The following is a 21,931-nucleotide window of genomic DNA, read 5'->3' on the forward strand; positions in this document are numbered from 1 at the left end:
CCGTTCAGGTATTAATTGGTCCTTCTTTCCAGGCATCACTTCAAATGGATATGGTTGCGCGAGACCTGGAAGACCTGGAGTCTACACGAAAGTACACCACTATCTTCCTTGGATCGAGTATGCGATTTCCAGGGAAGATATCCGATCCTCGATCGCTTCGTGTAAGGGCCATCGATGTCCTCTAGGCGAATGTCTACCGAAATCTCGAATATGCAACGGGTTCTTAGAATGTTCGGACGGTAGCGACGAACGTAATTGCCCTCTTAATTTGTAGTGAAATGAAGACTGATCGTATTTATTTGTCCAGTCACGCGCATTGAACGAACAAATCAGTTAATAGAGAATTTTATAAATTTACGTTTATAATATAATATTAAAATTCGTATTTACGACGATATCACGATCATAATATTATATTGAAAAAGTATAAATTTATAAAAGACAAAAATAGTGAAAATATTATCTGTCAATTACAAGTTGGAATGGAAGGGACAAAATGTTAGGGAAAAGATGAATGTTTAAATAAATATAAAGGTAATTAATAGAAACGTAGGTATTAAGAAACGTCTCACGATTAAAGTGTGAAATTTTCCATCGTTGGAAGTGTTGCTGTGAAATATTAAATATTCGTTGATTTTACATAGATGTGCAATACATAGCTAGAAATCAAAAGTTGAAGATAAATGTTAGAGAGTGTATCGTACGTCGGTGTGAAATATTTGTAAAGAGTTTCGGTTATTAATGATAATTAACGATACTGTTAACACTGATTTATACTCTTCTATACAATTATCTTTGCGTTTGATAGTTAACATTAATACGTTTGAGTTATATGAATAAATCTACTAATGACTATGCGTTAGAAGATTGTTCGCGACTCGATTCGTACGAAAATAGCACGGATAGTCGCGAAGAATAGTATTGCTGAGTCACTCGTGATCGACTCAGAAATACTTGCTAGCATAGGGATATATAGTCGAACCTGGCATTTTGATTCTTTTGCTTAAATTACGAAACGAATCTCAAGGCCACGTTATATCGTGCTCATTACTTCAGTCTCTTCGTAAATTCGAAGATTTTTAACGTAACGTGTATGTATATATGTCGTATCTAATTATGTAAAAAGATTCTTTTGATGCTAATAAACAAGAATTTTCACAAAAGAAAAAAAAAGACGCCGTTTATGGAAGTCCCAAATCATTGAATTAAGACTGTACAAAACTTTCAACGTCTTTCATCTTCTTCTTAGTAGGAGAACCACGAGCAAATTGTAATAACAAAATTGTATTAGCTATTAATAATTACAGTGACTCGTGAAAGTATTGAAAGACGTTTTCTTCGATGACACTCGAAATCAGATGAATTGTCTGACCATAAAAATACGGAGATATCTTTCAATATGGTGTAGTAAAAAATTTAATAAATTAAATAATTTCTATCTGTACATAATAGTCTGTGCATTTAGTAATAATTTGAATAATCAAGAACATGATATAGCATGCGTATAAACGACATCTTGCAGTTAGAAAAGTAGAATTTATGTATGCGAGCCTGATTCGATGAGAAGGGACTGTAATTTCTTGTTGTATCTAAAACACTTTAATCGTGTTCCAAGTTCTTGAAAAGCGAAAAGAATTATGAATACAAGATTTGAGTGGAATATTAATTTGTTTTATTAGGACAATTAGAAATAGCACTGAAAATCATATTCAGAAATAAATATTAATTATCCTCGATATAATACTCTATCGATATTAAAACGAAGACTGTTAAAGATTACGGCATTACAGGCAGTGCGATCCTTAATGATAAATAATCTCAGTCAAACGATCATCATTCTAAAACCAAACGGGCATAGTACTACATACGTACATATGTAGGTATATAAATTATAAAAAAGGTCGTGTTTCTTTCGAGTTTTTCCTTCGTCTTTTCCTCTGGTAAAAAAGGATCGAACTGCTTCATTGTTATCCTATTATGATCATGTTATTCTAGATCGTGCCTTTAAGTAATTCTAATATTAGATTATACCTACGATTAGCACAATATACCAAGAGGTAAAAATCACAATGTAATTTACGTCATGTTCAAACAGCACGCTTTTAAAATTCAATATCGAGTTTACAATTCATTTATCGTTTCGGGGAATATCTATCCTTTGCGGCTGGATCATCAACACTTTAGCACAACCGTTATTCCTGATCATTTTTCATCTTACGTCGTCTCGAAAAATACCTTTCGAGTCTGAAAGTTCTCAAACGTACGCGCATAAACGATCGATTTGTTTCTCATTAAATAAATTCAGCGTCCCATTCTATTTACACATCATGAACATTGATGAACACGGAAGACTCGCAAACTGAAAGCATAAACTTGAAAATTCAATGAAAAGTGTATTATAATATATACTGGCACGAAATAATTCCTTCCCAATCAGTTACGCTCTACGTGATTGAATTAATGCATTATGTACTATAAGGAAACGATATGTAAAGTATTAATGGTGCAAAAGTCTCAAGTTATCTCGTTCTATATAGGAAATACACTAGGCATAAATCCAGCACACTAAAATAAGAAAAATAGTTCAGATAAATATGAGCTGGTTTTCCAGTTACAGCTTGTTTTGTATTACAACGATCTTTTAATTTTTTAGCTAACACATACTTCGTGCAGGCTCCATTTCTCAGTCAGCTCACTCTCCAGACCCAAATTTGCTCGATTATTAAATACGGAGACATTTGAAATCTGTAGTTTATAAAACGCTAATTGACGATGTTAGAACATTCATTACCGTACCAAAGTTGCTTACAAATCCGTGCAACATCTCACCTGTTCGAACGAGTTCGACGATCCATGATGAGACGTACTCACGCCTATATTGAAGTTGGAAGTAGTTCACTTCAAAATAATCTCTGGCGGTAAGTAAGTAATAATACAAAACAAGATGTAACTCGAAAACAAGATCATATCAAAGAGTTTATGTTATAAACTTTTTTTTCCTGTTTTAGCGTAATGTATCCACCTCTGCTATATTTCCCACGTACAACGAAATACATACTCTGTACGTCAAGCCATTAATATGATATCGCTTAATATACAGAGTAACTTTGTTAATGAGTCGTGAATGCTTTCTGTTTCTGCTTCCTCGGAAACTGTTTGTTTAACATGTGCGGCGCTCGCTTTTCTCCCACCGAAAACGTCGAGTGGCAATTCCATAGCGAGTAGACTGAAAAATCGCGAGAAACGATTCCGTCGGTGTGGACAAAAGTTCGTTCACGATAAAAAATGGTGTAAATGTATAAAAGGTCCGATTCGAAGGTAGAAAAACTTTTGTCCATAGCTTTATACTTAAATCGAACCTACAGTCTCCTCGTATCAGCACCAACGTGCGTTAATAGCACATTCGTGAAGAATGTCGATCCCATTTTCGTCCCATTATCACCGTGATAGACGAATCACAATTACTAGGGATCTAATTAAGACTATATTACAAAATATCGAGCCACAGGCGGTCGAATAACCGCGTGTTTTTATACATAAAATTTAATAAGGCTCGATCGATTGAGCGTCGTTTTTATCGTGATTCTACAATTTAGTTCGGAATGGGGTCGATGATCTTCACGAAATGCGGCAAATACCTTGGAAACAATATAACAGAGCTGCGAATATTTAAAACATTCAATCGATTTATCTAATTCAGTTCTATACTTTCGAAAAGTGTACACTCGCATCTCTCCTTTAATTCTTCGCCCTTTTTCTAAAACCTTAAATTAATTAAAGAAGCAATAAATAATAGATCGACGAATCCTCTGACGATGATACCTCTAATGAACTGTACTTCTTTTAGACAGACATTTAGTTAGGCTATGGATAATTGAGTCATCATCGAGGCTTTAGCCCAGTGAGTCGACAGCGATCGTACTGAGACCTTTGGAACTGATGGTCGTTTTGAATTGCTCCGGTATGGGATATTCCGCCTGAAAATGCAAAATAAAAAAGATTAAAAGACGTTCTTTTTTTCTTTTTTGGTCAAACTCTTTCACTATGTTTTATGAGCAGTTTCATTAGATCATGAGAAAAGTTTCAAGTGCAAAGGGAACAACTATATTCCTATTTATACTCGTAGAATAAATTAAGAAAATTTGGTTGGAAAATTCTGAAACCTCAATGTGTACAAATTACCAGTACACATCAAACTTACATAATCTCCATTTCCTCGAGGTACCATAACGTTCATCTCGCTAGACTTGCTGCTAATGAATTCCACATCTAATGAATCCGAGCTCAAATACATCTGACAACCGTCTGTTTTGTCAATAGAGATCGTGGGGACTTTTCCTAATACCTGCAATCAGAGAAGAAAAGAAATTTATCGAATACCATAGTCTGTGAATTATCGAAGAATTTCATTCATCGTCGATCAATTCTACGACAGCAAAAATTGTCTCTTTACTTGAATCTCGATTTGAACGCGTATTGTTCCATCCTCTTCGTAATTTCCAGAATATTACTCGTTATAATATCGAATGTAATATGAAAATATCGAAGATATTGAAATATTGCGTATACTAAGATAATACTTTTTAATCGGTTTAAAGCGACAGTAATAAAATCAGAAAATAACAAATATATGTCGGGTTTACATTAGAATTAGGGTTAGGGGCGTGAAACGAATCTTCGTTTGGATTACACATTGTCGTTATGCGATAGAGAAGACATTGACTAGTGCAAATACGTTTATTACAGAATTTGACAAGTAACCGTGGTAATTAGATACTCGAGAAGCCAATGACAATGATCCTAGGTTCAATAACGAATCCGCGGTCAACGGGATGATAGATGAACGTGCTCACAAAATCTAGGTCTGACTCTTTGTTGGTAAAACGTGAAATAATCGCTAGTCGTAAAGACGTTATTCTTTAGTCGATGAGATCGCGAGAGAGAATGAATTTCCCGTCCCGATGATGCCACAGAGGAAAACTATAATGGGGTGTGTCTAAGGACACGAGATCATCGGATTCGTCGAGGATAGCCTTCGTTCAGAAAGTAAGGGAAATTGGCGTTGCTGTTAATTGGTCAATCTCCATGTCGGTGGTTAAAAAAAGATGCTAGCCGCCCTCGAGGGAAAGCTGCACGTGTACTGTGGAAACGCATCGATATCTGGCAATCATCTTACTTGAAGAATAGGGTCTGCAAGTGGCAAGCTACGGGACAGAGACCGTTGGAATGTTTACTGTCGAGTGTTACAACTATTTTCTTTTTAAGGAGAGCTATGGAATTACTCCATGCCTCTGCCAGACAAAACGTTCATCCCGTGAACGCGGCTACGTTCGGCGACTGGTTGGCGCCTCGAGCCCAAGCTCATTATCACAAATCTCGAACAAATACAATCGGATCGAATGACGACAATTGTTTAATTACGCCTATGATAGAATCTAGATTACGGTGTTAAGGGATTTTCCCGGAGTTCCAAAGGGAAGGCTCCGATGTCCTTTCATCTCCGACATATATAATTGTCAGGTTTTTCCCTTGTGATCTTCCATTAGAATATTATAAGGTCTTGCGATCTTGCTATTGTAATTATGTACACACTTTATATGTGTACACTATCGATATTATACACGTCGAGAGGCAATAACTGCCGATCGCAGTTTCTTTCCATTTTCCACATTTCACGTAGTGTAGGCAGAAATAATCGTAGATGGAATTTGATGAAATTTTTGCAGCCTATAGTTGAATTTTCACCTCACACTTAACACAAACTTACTCCCGTTATCAAAATGCATTGGCAATTCGGTAAGATTTCAGTCTTGGTTTCTTCTTTCTCCTCCTTTATTCCAATTAACATGTAATATTCGAATTGAACGAAGCTGTTTCATTAACAAAACTTTGCTGTCCGTGTTGCACGAATAATATTCGTTAATAAAACTTGGAAATGCAAATCGTTGTTAAACGCTTGATCTCTGTACGCAGGCGGAAATCTCGAACCTGTGCGAATGATCTGCGAAGTTGACTGGAAGGAATGTCCAAAAGCAATCGCAAATTACGTGTGGAATGAGATCGTAACCGACGTTCTCGACTGCTTGAGGAACGAAAGCATAGTCTGGCGGGTACAGAGAATTATTATTTTTGACTTGTGCAATGAATATCGAATTAAAGGTCTATGAATACATGAACATAGCGGTCAGGTAAGTTCTTGAAACTGATAAGACTTTTTATATCTGAACGCTATGTTCAAAAAAAAAAAAAAAAAGATAGAAAAAGATAAATGAAAAAGATAGTATTTATCAAACAAAGATATTCTATTAATCGGTTGAATAATATTCAAAGGTACTGGCCGTAATATCTATGTGCGTGGTATTACTACGAATAATATATATCAAAGGAAAACGTGGTAACGACGCGTCCATTGATAAAGATGTGCTTAATAAAGTTGGATACAAAGTGGAGGACCTTGAACTGAAAGTCAATATACTAACGTATAAACTGCAGTATGGTACTTGGCCTTTACCCCATCAGGTTCAGAAATCGAACTTTAAGAAGAATCTAAGAAACCTTAGACTAACTCTGTCCAATCCGAATGATCGTAATAATTGGATAAAACATGTATTGCTAAGGTGCTAAAAAGATGTTAAAAAAAAAAAGAAAGAGAGAAAGAGAAAATAAAAGAAATAATGGTTATCTTGGTCTATCTTTTTAGCCCTAGACACAACGAATCGTACTTTTCGTGTTCAAAGTATTACCCTTCGGAACATCGTCTGACCGAATTGTTCGATGCAAAGAAAAAGAGGATGTACCCTCATCTGCGGAAAGAAAACTTGCCAGTCGAATACAGCAGCAAATCATCGAAAAGTAGCAGCGATATGTCCGTAAAGTACGGTTACGCGTTCAGAGTTATTGTTGCAAATATACTATCGAATGACAACTTAATAAATTTTATTTTCAGGCTAAATTCTATGTTCAAAAATGCGATCGATCGAAAGCATCGTGAGACATTGAGGAACGAAAATTTCCAAGTGCATCATCGGAACGCGATATCGGTTCCGTTGTTCCAGAGGAAGAGGTACGCTAAATGTGGGAAAAGATTGAGGAGAAACTCGAAGAACGCTGAAACTACCAAAATGAGCCCGGCGTGTAAGAAATTCACGAAAACTATAGACGATTGCAAAAAGTATTTGAAAGAATTACACGACAGCAATAAAAATCTTGGATTAGTCTGTAGCTCGTCTGAGATGAGCAACGAATCCTCGATAAAAAATTTTTGGTCAGACACACAGGTAAAAATGAACAAGTTATTATATTTGGAGACAAAATTGTCCGAGATCGTCAATGATTGTGTTTAATCGTATTACAGCAACGAAGAAGCGTTCGAGGAAGAGATGCGATTAATGTGAGTGAAAAGCTTGAAAAGAATAATAGAAATGAATACGGAAAAGAGGAAAATAAAGAAGAGAAGAAGCTTGAAAAAATCGATAGAAAGCAGCCAAGTAACGAGCAACGTTTGGAACTATCGAATGCGATTTATCCAGTTCTACAACTGATTGACAAACGTTTATTGCCCCCAAAAATGAACATATCGTTTTGCGCTGATGTGTTTCCCCGGCAACTGACCTCGAAGATGTTGGTTTCGTGTGAACCGAGGAAAAAACTGAAAACGTCTCAAGAAGCCCTGTACCAAGTGAAAAAGAAATTAGAGAGCTTACATAATGTTCTGCGTATGTACGAGTTGCAGAACATTGAGATGAAAGCGTCGGAGAAACAACGAGATAATAGCAATAAAATGAACAGCGTTTGCAAAAACATCGTGAGTACGCTTGTCTCAGTTACGACAGACACGGACAATTTGAAGAACACGGAAAATATCGAAATAAAGGCCAATAGAAATATCAGGAATAACAGTAAGGAAATCCAACGGACAACTTCCAACAGCTCTGAACAATACGAAAGCGATGAAACAACTAGAAGTTCAGTAGCGTCTATTCGAAATTATTCAAATATGTTCAACGCGTATCGTGTAAATAACATAAATGATCCTTATTATCTGCTTACAAGGAACGACGAGGCAAAAGTATCTTCTACGAACGACCACGAATTACAGATAATTCCAAATAATCAGACTGTATATTCTTCTAGCGTGAAATATGAAAGAATACCTGAAAGAATATATTATACTATTTCATCGGATTCCTCTGAAGAAAAGAAAGTTAAAAAGAAAACAATAATATCAGAAAATTTCATACCAATACCAGATGATGTATACACGAAGGGCAATCAAGAGAAGCCATTCAGTGGCTCTGATCAATATCCAGTTACAATGGAAACTGACGAGGATGCAATAATATCAGCAGCTTCGAGCCATACAGAAGTATCAAAGGATAGTGAATTAGATGACAAGCCGACAGCGTTGTTACTTCAAGAAGCCCTTCGATTCAAAAGAGCATTATTAACGCGTGTCGAACTGGAAAATATATGCTACATAGACGAAAAGAAGGAAGAGATAAGTAACGAATCTGTATCGGATTACGGTAGGTACTCTTACGTTAACAATAATCTACAATCGAAGTTCTTGGATATTATATCGGAAGAACAATCTGTCAGCAGTTCCACCGAGAAAAACAGTAAAACTTATATGTTTTTCAATTTGAAACAAGACCTTAATCAACGAAATGAAATTAAAGACTTGGACACGTGTAAAAAATATTTGGACTCGAAACAAAACCTTAGTTCACCGTCTGAATATTTTAGTTTTAGTAATATAATTCAGGAAGGAAATGAGATTAAAAATAAGCTATCTTTACCAAAGCATAACCACTTTCAAGGAAACGAAATAGTTCCAAGTAATTTACGGATAAGATATTTAAACGACGTATTGAACGAGTCTGATGAAAAGCTTATAAAATTTGTAAGTTGTTTAAATACAACAGAAGCGAATATGAACGAAGAAAGGACAGGTTACGACTATGATCATGAGAAAGAGAATTTCAAAGAGCATTTCACGCGCATGAATAATGTAAATGAGTTTATAAATCGGGACACGAATAGCGTAGAATTGTTTTCGCAAAACTTAGACGAAACTCCTTCATCGGAGAAAGTTGAAAACTCGAACAATGAGGTAACTTCCAATTTTCTGAACTCCGAATCTCTGAAACAATGTACCAATGTTAGAATGACTAAAGACACAGGAACTGGTATATCGAACTTGAAATTGAGTACATTGGATAATGAAAAATACGAAGATCAAGAAATTTTATCATGCAATTCGAATTTAACTTTAAAAAGAAATCCTGGTGCGTGTTCGTTAATCGAACAAACGTTGCTCCACAGAAACATAAATAAAACGTTAGAAATGCACGGTATAGTTGAAAACGAAGATCCAATATATGAATTATCACCCAGCGAGAGTAAAGAAACTTCATGTGGAACAAATTTAATACGGGATTCATTAACATCCAGCATAAATCAGTCCAATGATTCTAACATTCCGGAACCACCATCTGTAACAGTACTGATCAACAAGTCATTAGACAAAGAAAAGTTAGAATTAGATTGGTTGAACGTCAATAATAATTTCAGTGATGATACTATCAATGAAAAAGATGTGAAAACGTGTTCAACAAACACAATTACTCTTCAGAAATATGGTACTACAAACATAAATAACTATAATAAAACAGAAACTAATTACAACAAACACGATCACTTTCAAGATGAAAAGAATTCAGTTACACAAAATCTATTTACAAATTTGAATAAAAAAGAACTAATAAAAGAGACGGATTTTTTAAAATCTTACTCCAATCTTATTTCTCCACACAGCAGTATATATTTTACAGATGAAGCCTCGAGTTCTACTACGAAATTAAATAATACACATTCAAAAAACCTTAAAGGCTACTTACACTCTAATCTGTATACGCAAAATAAAAAGGAACATACATTACACAGCAAGCATGAAAATTTAAAAGGTATTGCAAGTGACACTAAAAGAACGAATTTCATGGCCACTGACAAATCTTTTGTCAAACTTTCCAATGATGAATTCGATATGAAACAAAATTTATCAAAATTCCAAAATAAAATGTCTAATAAAAACAATTCATTATCTTCTAAATCTTGTACAGAGAATATTGATACAATTAAAGAAGCAAAGGCTTTAAAAGAAGAAAAGGAAATTCGGAACAATAGATCTCCAGTGGCATATGCTGTTGATAATTATAATTTATTATTTGCAGAAAATGTTCCGATTGACGAAACACTATCCAATTTGGCAGAAAATGTTTCGATTGACGAAACACTACCCAATTTGCCAGCGAATGATATGAAAACATTACATCTAGAGCAAAATATTATCTCGTCAAATTTATCTCCACGACAAGTTTCTCCAAGAGAGACGAAAAAAGATAATACAATGAAAAGAACGAACGCGACAATGAAATCGTGGAGCCACGAAAACTATACTCCAAAATCCGAGAAACTGAAAAGATCAATAGCTTCACGAAACATAAAAGGTTTAAAATCCGATTTGTTGAACACTGTTCAAATCAAAGTAGAAGATAGTACAAACACAACATATCCAAAATTGAGTGATTTATCTGCAGAACCTAGATGTAACACAGGAGATAGTGTCAAATTAGATAGAAAACGATCCCGATCGCAAGTAAGTTTTCGAACGAACGAATCACCGAAAGAAATAACACCACGGTCACATGAATACCCAAGCAATACAAATTTTACAAATTACATCCAATCGTTAGAAATTAAATTAAAATCAAATGGTCCTTTAAAATCTTTGTCACCAACGCCGAGAACGTCTTCAAAATCTTGCATACCGATTTTAAAAAGTCGATTGGAAGCAGCTCGAAAGACTGAAAATGAATCGCGACCTAAGAGTCCGATGAGAGGACCACTGACAATGACTATGTTCTGGAGGGATAGTCCGAGTAATAAGGACCAAAATGAAATAGATGAAATTCAAGTGGAAGGTAAATCAAGAAATACAGATACACGTATAGAAGAGGTAAACTTTTGCGTAGGAAAGGTAAATGACGCTGATAATCATAAGCAAGATTTAATAAAAACATCACAGATTGCACAAAATATAAATGAAAATGCTGGCAATGATATTATTACGCCAGAACAAATGGTAATATATGTTAACATATTCACAAAATATGACCACGCTTCGACAAAAGTAGTGGATCCAAATAAGTTTTTGGAATATATTAAAAATAGAGAAGTAAGTGTACAAAAGATGGAAGAAAATCAAGGCAATAAAAAGCATGATGAACATCGAGGGATTTCCACAGAAAATGAGAAGGATAGGATACATAAAATCGTTACTGTTGTTTCTACCGTCGTAAATGGTAATGAGCTGGACCAAACTACGTCAACTAATTTATCAGTACCGAAAACACAAAAGGACTCGGTGTCGAACATTTTATTAAATTCTAAATTTAAAAACTTATGTTTCTTGTCTGTCGAGCAAAAAGAAGTTGATGTAACTGCTAAACCTTCTGTTATCGATACAAGTACATCTATATCGGATTTGGAGAATATTTCAAAAACGACAAAAAGAGCGTTAAACAAATTTCAAATATGCGGAACACCTAAAGAGTTAAGCAATGAGGAATACATAGCTCTATTAGAAATTCTTCACCAGGAATCGAATTTTATGCATCTAGAAGAATTGCAAAACATTTGTAAGAAGCTTACATCGAAACATTAAAAAATATAAGTAAAATTAGATCATAAATAATATTATTTATCTATATTTATAAAATTCATCATTGATAATGTCTATTATATTTTTGTAATATACACTTTTAATACAGAACATGAACATCGTATAATTATGTTGTATATATATGTACTCATTTGGAAATAAATATATTTTTCACATGATGTTAGAAAGCATTGTATGTTGTTGCATCTTTTATAGATAATGGGAATAAATAACATACCTGCATTTGTACACTCTGACAATTGACGAATTCGATGCTCGACACAACAGAGTCGAAAACAACGGATGATTTACGGCATGAATCCATAACGATGGAGTTAACTTTGCCTTTGACAACTAAAGTACTATCATGACATCGGAACATATAGATTACGTTGTTCATCTCCACGTTATCAATAAGCAGATCTTTATTGCCTTTATGATATTCCTATAACAAAAATTATATTTTGGCAATACAGAATAAACTAATAGAATGAAGCAACAAAATGATATTACTTACCACAAGCCACTTCTTTCCATCTCTAGTAAATACAGGAGGTTTATCAATTGGTGCATTTGCAGGCGGCACTCTTTTTGTAGATATAGCATTATCAACAACTGGTGCTTTAAATGGTGCTGGTCCGGTTCTCAATGAAGGATTTTTATGTGTTTGCATGTCTGACGTAACTTTCTTTAAGTCTGTAAAATACCGATTCATTTTAAAAATTTCATTATTTAATAAATTCCGTATTTAGTAATATAAAAAGTTACACTTACTCTTTGTAATAGCTTCTCCTTGATTAATTTCGGCAAAAAGAGCACTTCTGTCATCGATAATATCTGCCGGTGTTACGTCTCCCATAGGAGGCATACATGGTGGTGGTGGTGGTGGGATGCCTGTTGGTGCAGAGCCAGTTTTTGCCCATACAAGTCCTGTTGTGTAGTGCTGACGCACATATTCCTGTAGAACACTTAGTGTCTGTACCCAAGCCTTGCACCATTCAGCATGTACTTTATTTCTGTAGATATAAAAAACTAAATGAATTCTGCATCAGTAATTAATTTCCAGAAAACAAATTGTTATACATATGAAAAAGACAATAAGAAGATATCGTACTTATTATTATAAGAAATAATAGTCTATAATAAAAACTTACTTCTCTTTCCATTCCTTTAATACACGATTTGTATAAAATTGTCCAGCATCATTCATTTCTTTTATATAAGGTGCTGGAGTAGGTGATACTGCAACCCATCCCAAAGCTGGAATACTTTCGCTAATTGCTGATAGATGATTGAAAAACTGAGATCCTCTATTTTTCTCACGAAACTCTTGAATCTGCTGAATCTGTGCAGATGTGGGTGCAAGAAGAGAAATTTGCTCTGATTGGTTTGTTGGGGCTGGACGACTTGCTGCAGTTTGAATAAATTCCAACTGAATGCTATGAAAATAAATTTACAATACTTAATAACTTACATAAACATATCAAGAATTTAAAATACACAAATTGATAGTAAAGTACTTACTTGAATGCCTTTTCTACAAGCTTGCTGTGAGTAGCTACATCACCACCAATTTTTTCACTCAATTGTAAATATTCTTTCACAGGACCATCTAAAAATTGTTTATATCCTGCGACTGACATGCTGATAAATTTGTCTTCTGCTTTTTTCTCTATTGAATGAGGAGATGAGGCAGACAGCACTGAGTCACTATTTTTTACTGCTTGAGACCTCTTTGGTGATGGTGTATTTGTTTGAACAGCAGAATCTTGCGTTTCAGTTATGGATTGGACTCTTACGTTTTCCAATCTTTTTGTAACGTTTTCTAATCTATTTACCAACTCTTCTAGATGTTCCTCCTTATCGCTAGTTTCACAACCTTTAATTACAATACATTTATATGTATATAAAATGGAAATATACTCCAATATCGTGAATAAAAAAATTATTTTTTTTATCTATTCAATATTATTTGTATTATTATTATTATATTATTTTTATATCTCATTTTTGTTTGTTTCTATATAAAGTAACTATAAATACACGCAAAAAGTAAACAAAATTAAATTTAAATATCCATAGAATGTAATAATAAAATATTCTTTATTACAATTATACTTTTATAAACCCAATATTTGAAAATGAAATGGCAATGAAACAAAATTTGTTGATTCACAACTAATAAATTATTAATACCGATCAACAGAAAATCTTCGGTGATTGAAAGAAATATATTCCCGAAAGTTCGCATTAAGAGCGACTAAATTAAATATAGAATGAACGTATAAATAGTTACATTAACATCTACAGCCACTAGATCATTATGTTGCAAGCGACATGTAATATTATAAATAAATTTATGTGTACTTGAAAATGTTAACATAAAACAAATTCACGATAACTATAAAATTGTACCTGATAATTACTGTAAATGAAAGTTGTAAATAATAGATTACATTAAACGAGACACAATAATCACATTGTAAATTTTAAAATAAGTGTACATCATTTCGATTACTATAAAAATTCATGAACCGCAAGAAAATTAAGGTCAAAGAATAACTTGCTTTAAATTACACAATTTTTAAATTTATAATTAAATATGAAATAATATACAAATGAATTAATTCGTTACCGGTGTTTCTGTGACTTATGCCACTCTAAATTACAAAAACACACCTGGCTTGATTATTCTTTCCCCTGATTAAAGATTATTCCTATACGGACAAAAGATTTCACGGACGAGATCCTGTAGCCTTTTCAGAAACGCTTGAAGAACTAAACTACGGCTCTAATGATATTCAACGCGGGTGTGTGCCGCGGCCTATTCTTAGAAAATCTGTGGAAATTGAATCACGCGTGGGTAGATACCATTCTGTATGGAATCTCACGCATTAATAAGTTTTTAATAATTAAAAATTCTCCGCATATCTGTATACGAATCATGTAAACACTCAAGTAAAAGATGTTTCATAATTTATAACTTATTTATATGCATAAAATTAAGAAAGATATATATTGTTCATTGATGTTCTATACTTGTAATTAAAAGAAAATGTATTTTTCATAACTAAGAAGAAACAAGAAATCACTGGTGTGTATTTTTAATGACAGTTCTAATTATTTTAAATATTCTTCTCTTTTTGCAATGAAAACGATAGTAGCGTGAAATAATACACCAAAAAGTTGAAAGATAAGTAGATCAAAATATAAAAATGCAGCGAATAATAATGAAACACTACACTGGACGGTAACAATATGTGGAACAGAGTAAAGTTATAAAACTCTTTGTCACAACTTGAAAACAAATGATTTTCCTGAGAAATAATTACCATATATAATACTCTCTTATACACAGTGTGGCATATTGATAAATTAGTCATAATATTCAAGTTTTAACAGAAACATCACACGACATTTGTCCGATATTTCATCTAAAATCAATTGTTCAGAAAAATCTATCCTAATTTTGCGGAACATGTATTGTAATCTTGATATAAATAAATTTAGTCAACCGCATTAAATAATTATGATGCAATCATAAAATTCTTGGTGTTTGTAACTGCGTACATTTTTCAACTAATATCCCTATTCACATGAAATATTTTCCTAAATATAATCTCAAACAATTTTGCAAAGAAATAATAATAATAATATTTATAATAATTCCAGCCCTCCAAGGCGCCATACAATGGACTTGATTTACAAAAATCCTTAAGATCATTCATCTGTGTCCAAATCACGATCATACCGCACTCATCTTGCAAGGTATTTTCCATTCATTCTGAAGCATAATTAGAAAATTAGAATAGATTGGCTTGGTTGTATCCGATATTCTCATATAAATAATAATAATAATAAATAAATAATAAGCAAGTAAATAACTCGAACAGAAGATCTAAGAGTCATACAAAGTAAGAAATGGATTTAGCGTGGACCCTAACCGGCGTGCACCATCGGTCCTAGAGGGTCAAACCTCACTCTGTGCTCCGTCGCGTTTTGCGTAACGTGTAACAAATCGGAGAAGAATCTGTGACGCCTTAAAGCTAGTTCGTCGCGAGCAACCGGCGTCGCCGGTGGTTCCTGCATTCCGCTGCACTCTTCTGAGTCGTGCTCGCCGTCTTCCTCCTCCGAAAGCCACCGAGGAATTGACGAAACTGCGCATCGTACACCCCAATATAGATATCTTTATCTACATATCTGCAGTGACTCACGAAATGCAGTTGAACGCTTGTAGACAATTTTTATGAATGTATTATGTGTCTTATACAAAATATATTGAAATTTCGTTAGCTCTGGAATAATCATGATCGTAATGGCAAAATTCAATTTAGTAAATGCACGCAAAAGTTGCAAGATATTGATTGCAAGTTATGTACACTTCATAACGATCAATAAAATAGTTGAACAATCAATTACTTATTATATGTTAGTAAGTCACGTTATTTAGTTATCATCAACGTTGACTCGTGCATTAATGTTTAACTGAAATATGCCTATCAGTCTTCTATATAAAAGGATGATCTTTGGAATCGAATTTTTTTCAAAAACTAACTAATAGCGATGTTACAAAAATATTCCAAACAAAATTCCGGCATATTAATTTTTTACTAACAATAAGTGCATGTTTGCATTACACTTGTATATACATTTTCGAATTGGTTTAAAACTTGTCTGATATGCTAATGAAATTTCAAAATATTTTGTACAATACATGTAATATGAACGTACAACTTTTCTACGACAAGCGTTGAAATACTTTCGTATAGCCATTATTCGTTGTATGCAATTTCCTCATTTATAATTCAAAATAATTTAACGCATTTCAAACCCTACATTCCAACACAATAATGAAATTCTTAATTTAGCATGTAATTGCTTGTAATGAATTTTTAACGTATTTGATGCTGTTCTTAATATTGTAAATCACATGTAAGGAAATGTAGAAAAATCAACGAGAGAACGAGTCGTGAAATGAGCAAATTGCATATTTATAGATGACGGTAGGATATTTCCATTTTTGACTTTGCTTTAAAATGAAAAATTCGTTCGCAGGTCACGGAATTGTGCATTTTAGTAGGCAACAAACGTAATTATGTATATATACATTATGAATGTAAATATTAAAATATGCGTAATTTCGAGAGTGAATCAGTATCTCAAAAAAGCGAAATTGAAATTTAACGCATAAACCAGTTCAATTACTATCGCATTTCCATATTTCCTGTCACTTTTTATAGATATAACGCGTTCTATTTATCAGAAAGTATAATTTAACGTCCTGCGTGAATCTTTCATCTTTAAACGAATTGAAAAATATCTATTTTCTTTGCCAAGGAAAAACTGCGCATTAAGGATACATGTACCTGGCGGCGTCTTTTTATTCGCGTTGGTATCGTTCGGGCAAGCTTCGAAAACGGAATCATCGCCTTCCTCCTCGGGCCCATCATCGATCGTTCTCTCGGTATACGCGAAAGAGTCATAAAGATTGGTCTTAGGGGTATCAGAAACCCCAGAATTCGGTATTGCTTCCATCGCTCCGCCCTCATCCACGTATCCGCTTACATTATCATTTTTCTCCGCCTTTCCGTTTCCATTAGCATCCTTACTTCCGTTTACCTCGCCATCTTCCTTCTCTAGTTTCGTTCGATCACCCTCATTTCTCGTATCGTTCTCATTGTCATCTTTCTTGCTATTGTTCGATTTTACTGTTGTTTCGGTTCGCAAGAGAGAATTATCGTTGACCTCGTCGCGCTTTCCGGTAGGCAACGGACTCTTAACGGTCAGGTCGTCGACCACTTCCGTGCTGTTTTTCTCCATCGACGGAGAAACTTTCTCAAATCTCTGCACGTCGCCGTTCAACTTCTCTTGTCTACCGGTCGGCCCGTTTTCCTCGAGTTTCGATGAATCAATGCCAACTAATTGCGAGTCGACCGCTTTCTGATTTTTCTTTGGCGTCGACTTCGTCACCTCGCCGTTCGGCCTCTCCTTCTTGGAGCTTTTGTTGCACACACAGCATTTAAACATCGTCAATATCGATTATGGATTTCCGTTGTATCAGCAATAAACGCCTTTTGCCGGCTTTCAACCGAACTTTCGATGCTTTCAAACCGATAGGCCGATATGTGTTATGTCACGCGGCTCTTATCAACTAGGATCGTTTTACAACGATACCGTTTGATCCATTCGAATCAATTGATTCGAAAGACCCGATAAAATTGATCGATACATTTCATACGTATCAACGAGAAAGAGAGAGAGAGAGAGAGAATATATATATTATATTCAAGCACGGACAACTTCGTAACAATGTAAAATATTGACTGCTAATTCGGAATTTCGTGTCGTTTTGTTTTTCTTTTCCTTTTATATAGATTAAAATATATGTAACAATGGTAAATAGAAAATAGGGTAAACGGTTCTTAATATATAACGATTATTGACTCGGAATAGTATTGAAGATAATAACGGCGGATAGAAGAATACTTTAATATTTAGGCTCAAGTTCAACGCTGACCCCTCACAGCCGTATATAGTTGAAACTGGTACTTGAATATTTTAGCTCTGCTGGCCCTTTTCAACCAAGCAACCGAATATTTCGTTTCAACCGAATTTCCCACGGGAATCACCAACTATAAATTGTTTGATGTACAGCCGGTATAAATTACATTTGTTCACAGCCGGTTTATATATTTACGGTATGTATCCATTGATATCGTAAACTAGCAATCAAATACGCACTTTAGCGAAACAATAAGATTAGTAACTAACACCAATTTACTTCCTTTTTTTACAGAAGCTACTAATAAACAGTCTGATTAACGATCAACGTACATCAGAAGAGCTATATCTATCATTTATTGTCAATATTAACAAAGATAAAATATTTATGTAAGTTTTATCAAGCTTATATTTGTTGTTTCAACGACTCAAAAATCTTCACTTTATCATTTACAAGCAACAGTTTCTAGGAACACATACGTAACATCTTTATAATAAATAACTATGAAAACATTTGCAACAAAATTACGACACTTTCGAGGAATCGTACGGTGTGTATAGACGTGTATTTTCCCCGCGAATTTCCCTTGATGGCGCGATGATCGATTCCAACAACGCCCAAGTTTATGTTCTCGAGATCAGTGTAACAGATATAGAAATGGACGTTATATGCCTATCTAATGCAAGTAAGTAAAAAGACGATCATCAAATTTTTTGATATTTCGAAACGCTAAATTGTATTTTAGAATGGTTTCGGATTACAAGATGTACGAAGAAAATAAGTTTCGCGTTAGAGAAAGAATAGACATTCTATCTGGCAGTAACCGTACATCCTTCCAAACGTGGCCCGCATTCGTCTTTTTCATAATCTTATAAAAGAAAATGAACCAGAAGCTAATCTGATAAGTAGCAGTCAAAGGATGAACGTACACGTATACAGGATATCACAAGCGCATGCTTTTCAATTTCAATGCATGTAAATAATATACCGAATAGAATCGCGGATGGACAGACGTTCGGTCGTCGGAGAAAATTTACATACATTTATCTGTAATGAATCACGTTTATAAACTCAACCGTACAGAATGTAATTAAGAATGTAAATTAATATTGTGCACGAGACGAGATTAATGTACCATCCTTACTAAGAAATGTTTGCAACGCTCATTTTAATTGTATATCCTTTTTAACCAGTCGACTTAATACCATAATATATAGTTTGGCAAAAAATTTGTTTAGCTCTTGGAACACCACCAAAATATTTAAAAAATAACAATTGATATCAAATCACTTCCAGATATTGCAGTGTTATTGACACTTGATAAAAAGCTGAACTCGAGTTAGATTGCACATTGCGAATAAAAATGTTGAATGAATTCACGAGATTCGTAAGGGTGGAGTGTCTACCCTCTAAAACAGTCTACTTTAGAAGCAGCCGGCGCAATGCTCTACTGCTTTAGGTTTCGACCGGCACTCTGCGGTGCTGCCACAGGGTGGTCAAGACCCGAAATTGTTGCAGGTTCCTTAGGTAAAGAGCCACGTGCAGCGCAGGACTTTCGAAATCTAACTTCGTTTCTAACAGGACCGTCAAACTTTAACCCGTAACTGTTCTTCGCAGCAACTAGAAGTTCAACGGATTACTAATTCAGTCGAATACATGAATGTAACTACTAACAGGATGTTAGTCAATAAATAAAATCATAAGATCTGGTTTAGTATAAAATTACTACTGATATAAGAATATATTAAAGCACACGTGCCATATGCAGAAAAAATTTTAACTCGTAGAACGTTTCTCACAGACAGGTCGGAACGAAGATCAAATAATTCATAATGATTCACATTCGCATTTGACTCACATTTTCGGTACACCTATGAACGTATTTTATTCTTTATCAGACTTCGCTTTATTATAAATAGCTTACACTGATGATGATAAATTTTATCTAAAACTGAAATATTACAATGTTTTAAATTATATCCTATACGATCAATGCTTAATATAAATTCCATTATTATGAATTATAGCAAAAAATTATCATGTATTTATGTAATGTTACATAATGATCAACATAAAAATAAGTAATAAAATGTTGACCATTATTTTATAAGAATTGAATACATACTCAACATAAAATTTCCGCAATATAATATTTATTATAATTGTGATAATAGCTTCATAACCATCTTTTGCATTCACATATGCCTTATTCATTAAAAAACTACAAAATTATAATTAGTTAATATAATATATTAATTTTTTGATAATTTGTTAAATTTTCATGAATCAAACATTGAGTATTATAAACAGTAATAGAGTACATATCATTTTTCATATTGCATCAGAGAATAAAAGAATTTTAATTTATACTCACGATTTTTCCACATATTTAAAACCTTTTTATAAGCACCTGGTACCATTCGGGAATTATCTTCTATCGTTTTACTAAGTTCTGACATTTCGAAATAACGTTTTTCACTAATCACGCAAATGACTGTTAAAAAATATAATGATAAGCAAAATAATGATAAATAGAATACAAAAACTAATGCATTCGACGTGTAGATGATGAATAATGATAACGGACTCACTTCGTCAGCTTTCACGATGGAATTTTAATCTCGCGTCAGAATCACAGGACCGTATCATGTAACCAACCTAATAATACAAAATCTTGGTAATGAATATTTTGTTAATCATTATCAAGATTTAATAAGATTATTATATCCCAAAGCAGTGCCTTTAAATAGAAGTAATCAAAAATATATCTTTATATAAATTTAAATGCTTCTATCTAGCATTAAATTGAATAACTTCATACGTTAAATAAATATATCCTTATATAGGCATCAAAATTTAAATACCTTCATTAAAAATGTTATTTGTATTTTTTAAATTACAAATCTCAATTTTTACGGCAAATATGAAACATAGTAATTAAAATATGTTATTTAATGAGATTTAGATACTTCTTCAACATTGTACAGGATTAAAATACGTTACCAGGTGTCAAGTGTCAGGTGCAGCGTAGTATGACTCACAGTCGAAACACAGCAGGAGATACATACAAGTATAACCATGTTCATAACCAAACCAAATGCAATTTCGTATGTTTTATCGAAAAAACAATTATAATTGTTCAACTTACACATACGATATATTGCACTTTTCGAGTACACATATATGTATATATTTATATATGAATTACATTAAAGTACAGATAATGTAAACTGCGGAACCTCGTAAATAGCAAAATGTTTTCAGCAAAGTTAATATGAGTCTAGCGGCAGTGAGATGCATTAATCAGTATTGATAAATTAATGACAATTCGCTTACCAGTATGAAGCCTCAATGAAAGTCAGCGATATGTACACTGTCACTTTATGACAATCGACTTAATAACAACACAACAAACACGATACACAAGTGGCAAGAATTCAATCTGACAACATAACTACATACACTGGGGCGTTTGCCGGATACCGGAAGTACTACTCTTACTATTGCGCGAGCTTAAAATTGTTAATCGCGCATGCGCCCATGTTTAAATATTATCTCTAAAAGAAATTTACCCGAATTCTACATTATTGCTTTAGAATTGTAACTGTTATGTTAGTAAGATAAGGCAATAATAATTTTTTTATACAATAAATCAATACATTTGCCACATTGTTGAGATAATTTTAAATTTATCTTTGTAATTCTTA

At 33.7% G+C, this 21,931-nt stretch overlaps 4 protein-coding genes and 1 long non-coding RNA gene across 8 annotated transcripts in view; 4 read left to right on the plus strand and 1 right to left on the minus strand.

The window, feature by feature from the left end:
- Positions 1–2,215, plus strand: part of LOC138178635 (uncharacterized) — a 35,399-nt gene extending 33,184 nt beyond the window's left edge. The window contains exon 13 of the mRNA XM_069110678.1: positions 33–2,215. Coding sequence (XP_068966779.1) covers positions 33–274 — 242 coding nt within the window. The 3' untranslated portion in view covers positions 275–2,215. The remainder of the gene's footprint in view (positions 1–32) is intronic.
- capt (adenylyl cyclase-associated protein 1) lies at positions 1,650–21,710 on the minus strand. 4 transcript variants are annotated; one of them, XM_069110693.1, is made up of 9 exons: positions 17,089–17,963; positions 15,667–15,879; positions 13,247–13,601; positions 12,877–13,161; positions 12,497–12,738; positions 12,240–12,418; positions 11,961–12,167; positions 4,202–4,345; positions 1,650–3,977 (listed from the first exon to the last, which is right to left on the minus strand). In XM_069110693.1, exons 1-9 carry the CDS (start codon positions 17,747–17,749, stop codon positions 3,894–3,896), a joined length of 2,370 nt encoding a protein of 789 aa, XP_068966794.1. In that variant the 5' UTR covers positions 17,750–17,963; the 3' UTR covers positions 1,650–3,893. The 4 variants fall into 4 exon arrangements, with proteins under 4 accessions (XP_068966794.1, XP_068966796.1, XP_068966795.1 ...); XM_069110695.1 differs by lacking the exons at positions 15,667–15,879; positions 17,089–17,963 and adding an exon at positions 21,561–21,710; XM_069110694.1 differs by lacking the exons at positions 15,667–15,879; positions 17,089–17,963 and adding an exon at positions 20,599–20,704.
- LOC138179085 (uncharacterized) lies at positions 5,781–7,343 on the plus strand. Its single transcript, XM_069111522.1, has 6 exons — positions 5,781–5,796; positions 5,974–6,106; positions 6,182–6,188; positions 6,331–6,617; positions 6,701–6,874; positions 6,947–7,343. Exons 1-6 carry the CDS (start codon positions 5,781–5,783, stop codon positions 7,341–7,343), a joined length of 1,014 nt encoding a protein of 337 aa, XP_068967623.1.
- LOC138179000 (putative leucine-rich repeat-containing protein DDB_G0290503) lies at positions 7,568–11,725 on the plus strand. The gene has a single exon (XM_069111393.1). It carries the CDS (start codon positions 7,568–7,570, stop codon positions 11,723–11,725), a length of 4,158 nt encoding a protein of 1,385 aa, XP_068967494.1.
- LOC138178651 (uncharacterized) lies at positions 18,528–19,935 on the plus strand. The gene is made up of 3 exons (XR_011172763.1): positions 18,528–18,613; positions 18,687–18,909; positions 18,970–19,935. It is a non-coding gene; the product is annotated as an uncharacterized LOC138178651 (long non-coding RNA).
- Positions 21,711–21,931: the final 221 nt, after the last annotated feature.

The sequence above is a fragment of the Bombus flavifrons genome, chromosome 4 (genome assembly GCF_040668555.2).
Source record: "Bombus flavifrons isolate JBK064 chromosome 4, iyBomFlav1_principal, whole genome shotgun sequence".
NCBI lineage: Eukaryota > Metazoa > Arthropoda > Insecta > Hymenoptera > Apidae > Bombus > Bombus flavifrons.

Excerpts from the sequence above, each read along its gene's own strand:
- LOC138179000 (XM_069111393.1), top strand. The coding sequence starts at position 7,568 with ATGAACATATCGTTTTGCGCTGATGTGTTTCCCCGGCAACTGACCTCG.
- capt (XM_069110693.1), bottom strand. The coding sequence starts at position 17,749 with ATGTTTAAATGCTGTGTGTGCAACAAAAGCTCCAAGAAGGAGAGGCCG. Across the intron at positions 13,602-15,666 it reads AGGACCGATGGTGCACGCCG|GTTGTGAAACTAGCGATAAG; the intron begins GTTAGGGTCCAC and ends TTGTAATTAAAG. Across the intron at positions 12,419-12,496 it reads AGGAGAAGCTATTACAAAGA|ACTTAAAGAAAGTTACGTCA; the intron begins GTAAGTGTAACT and ends GGTATTTTACAG.
- LOC138179085 (XM_069111522.1), top strand. Across the intron at positions 6,618-6,700 it reads ATAAAACATGTATTGCTAAG|CCCTAGACACAACGAATCGT; the intron begins GTGCTAAAAAGA and ends CTATCTTTTTAG. Across the intron at positions 6,875-6,946 it reads AGCAGCGATATGTCCGTAAA|GCTAAATTCTATGTTCAAAA; the intron begins GTACGGTTACGC and ends TTTTATTTTCAG.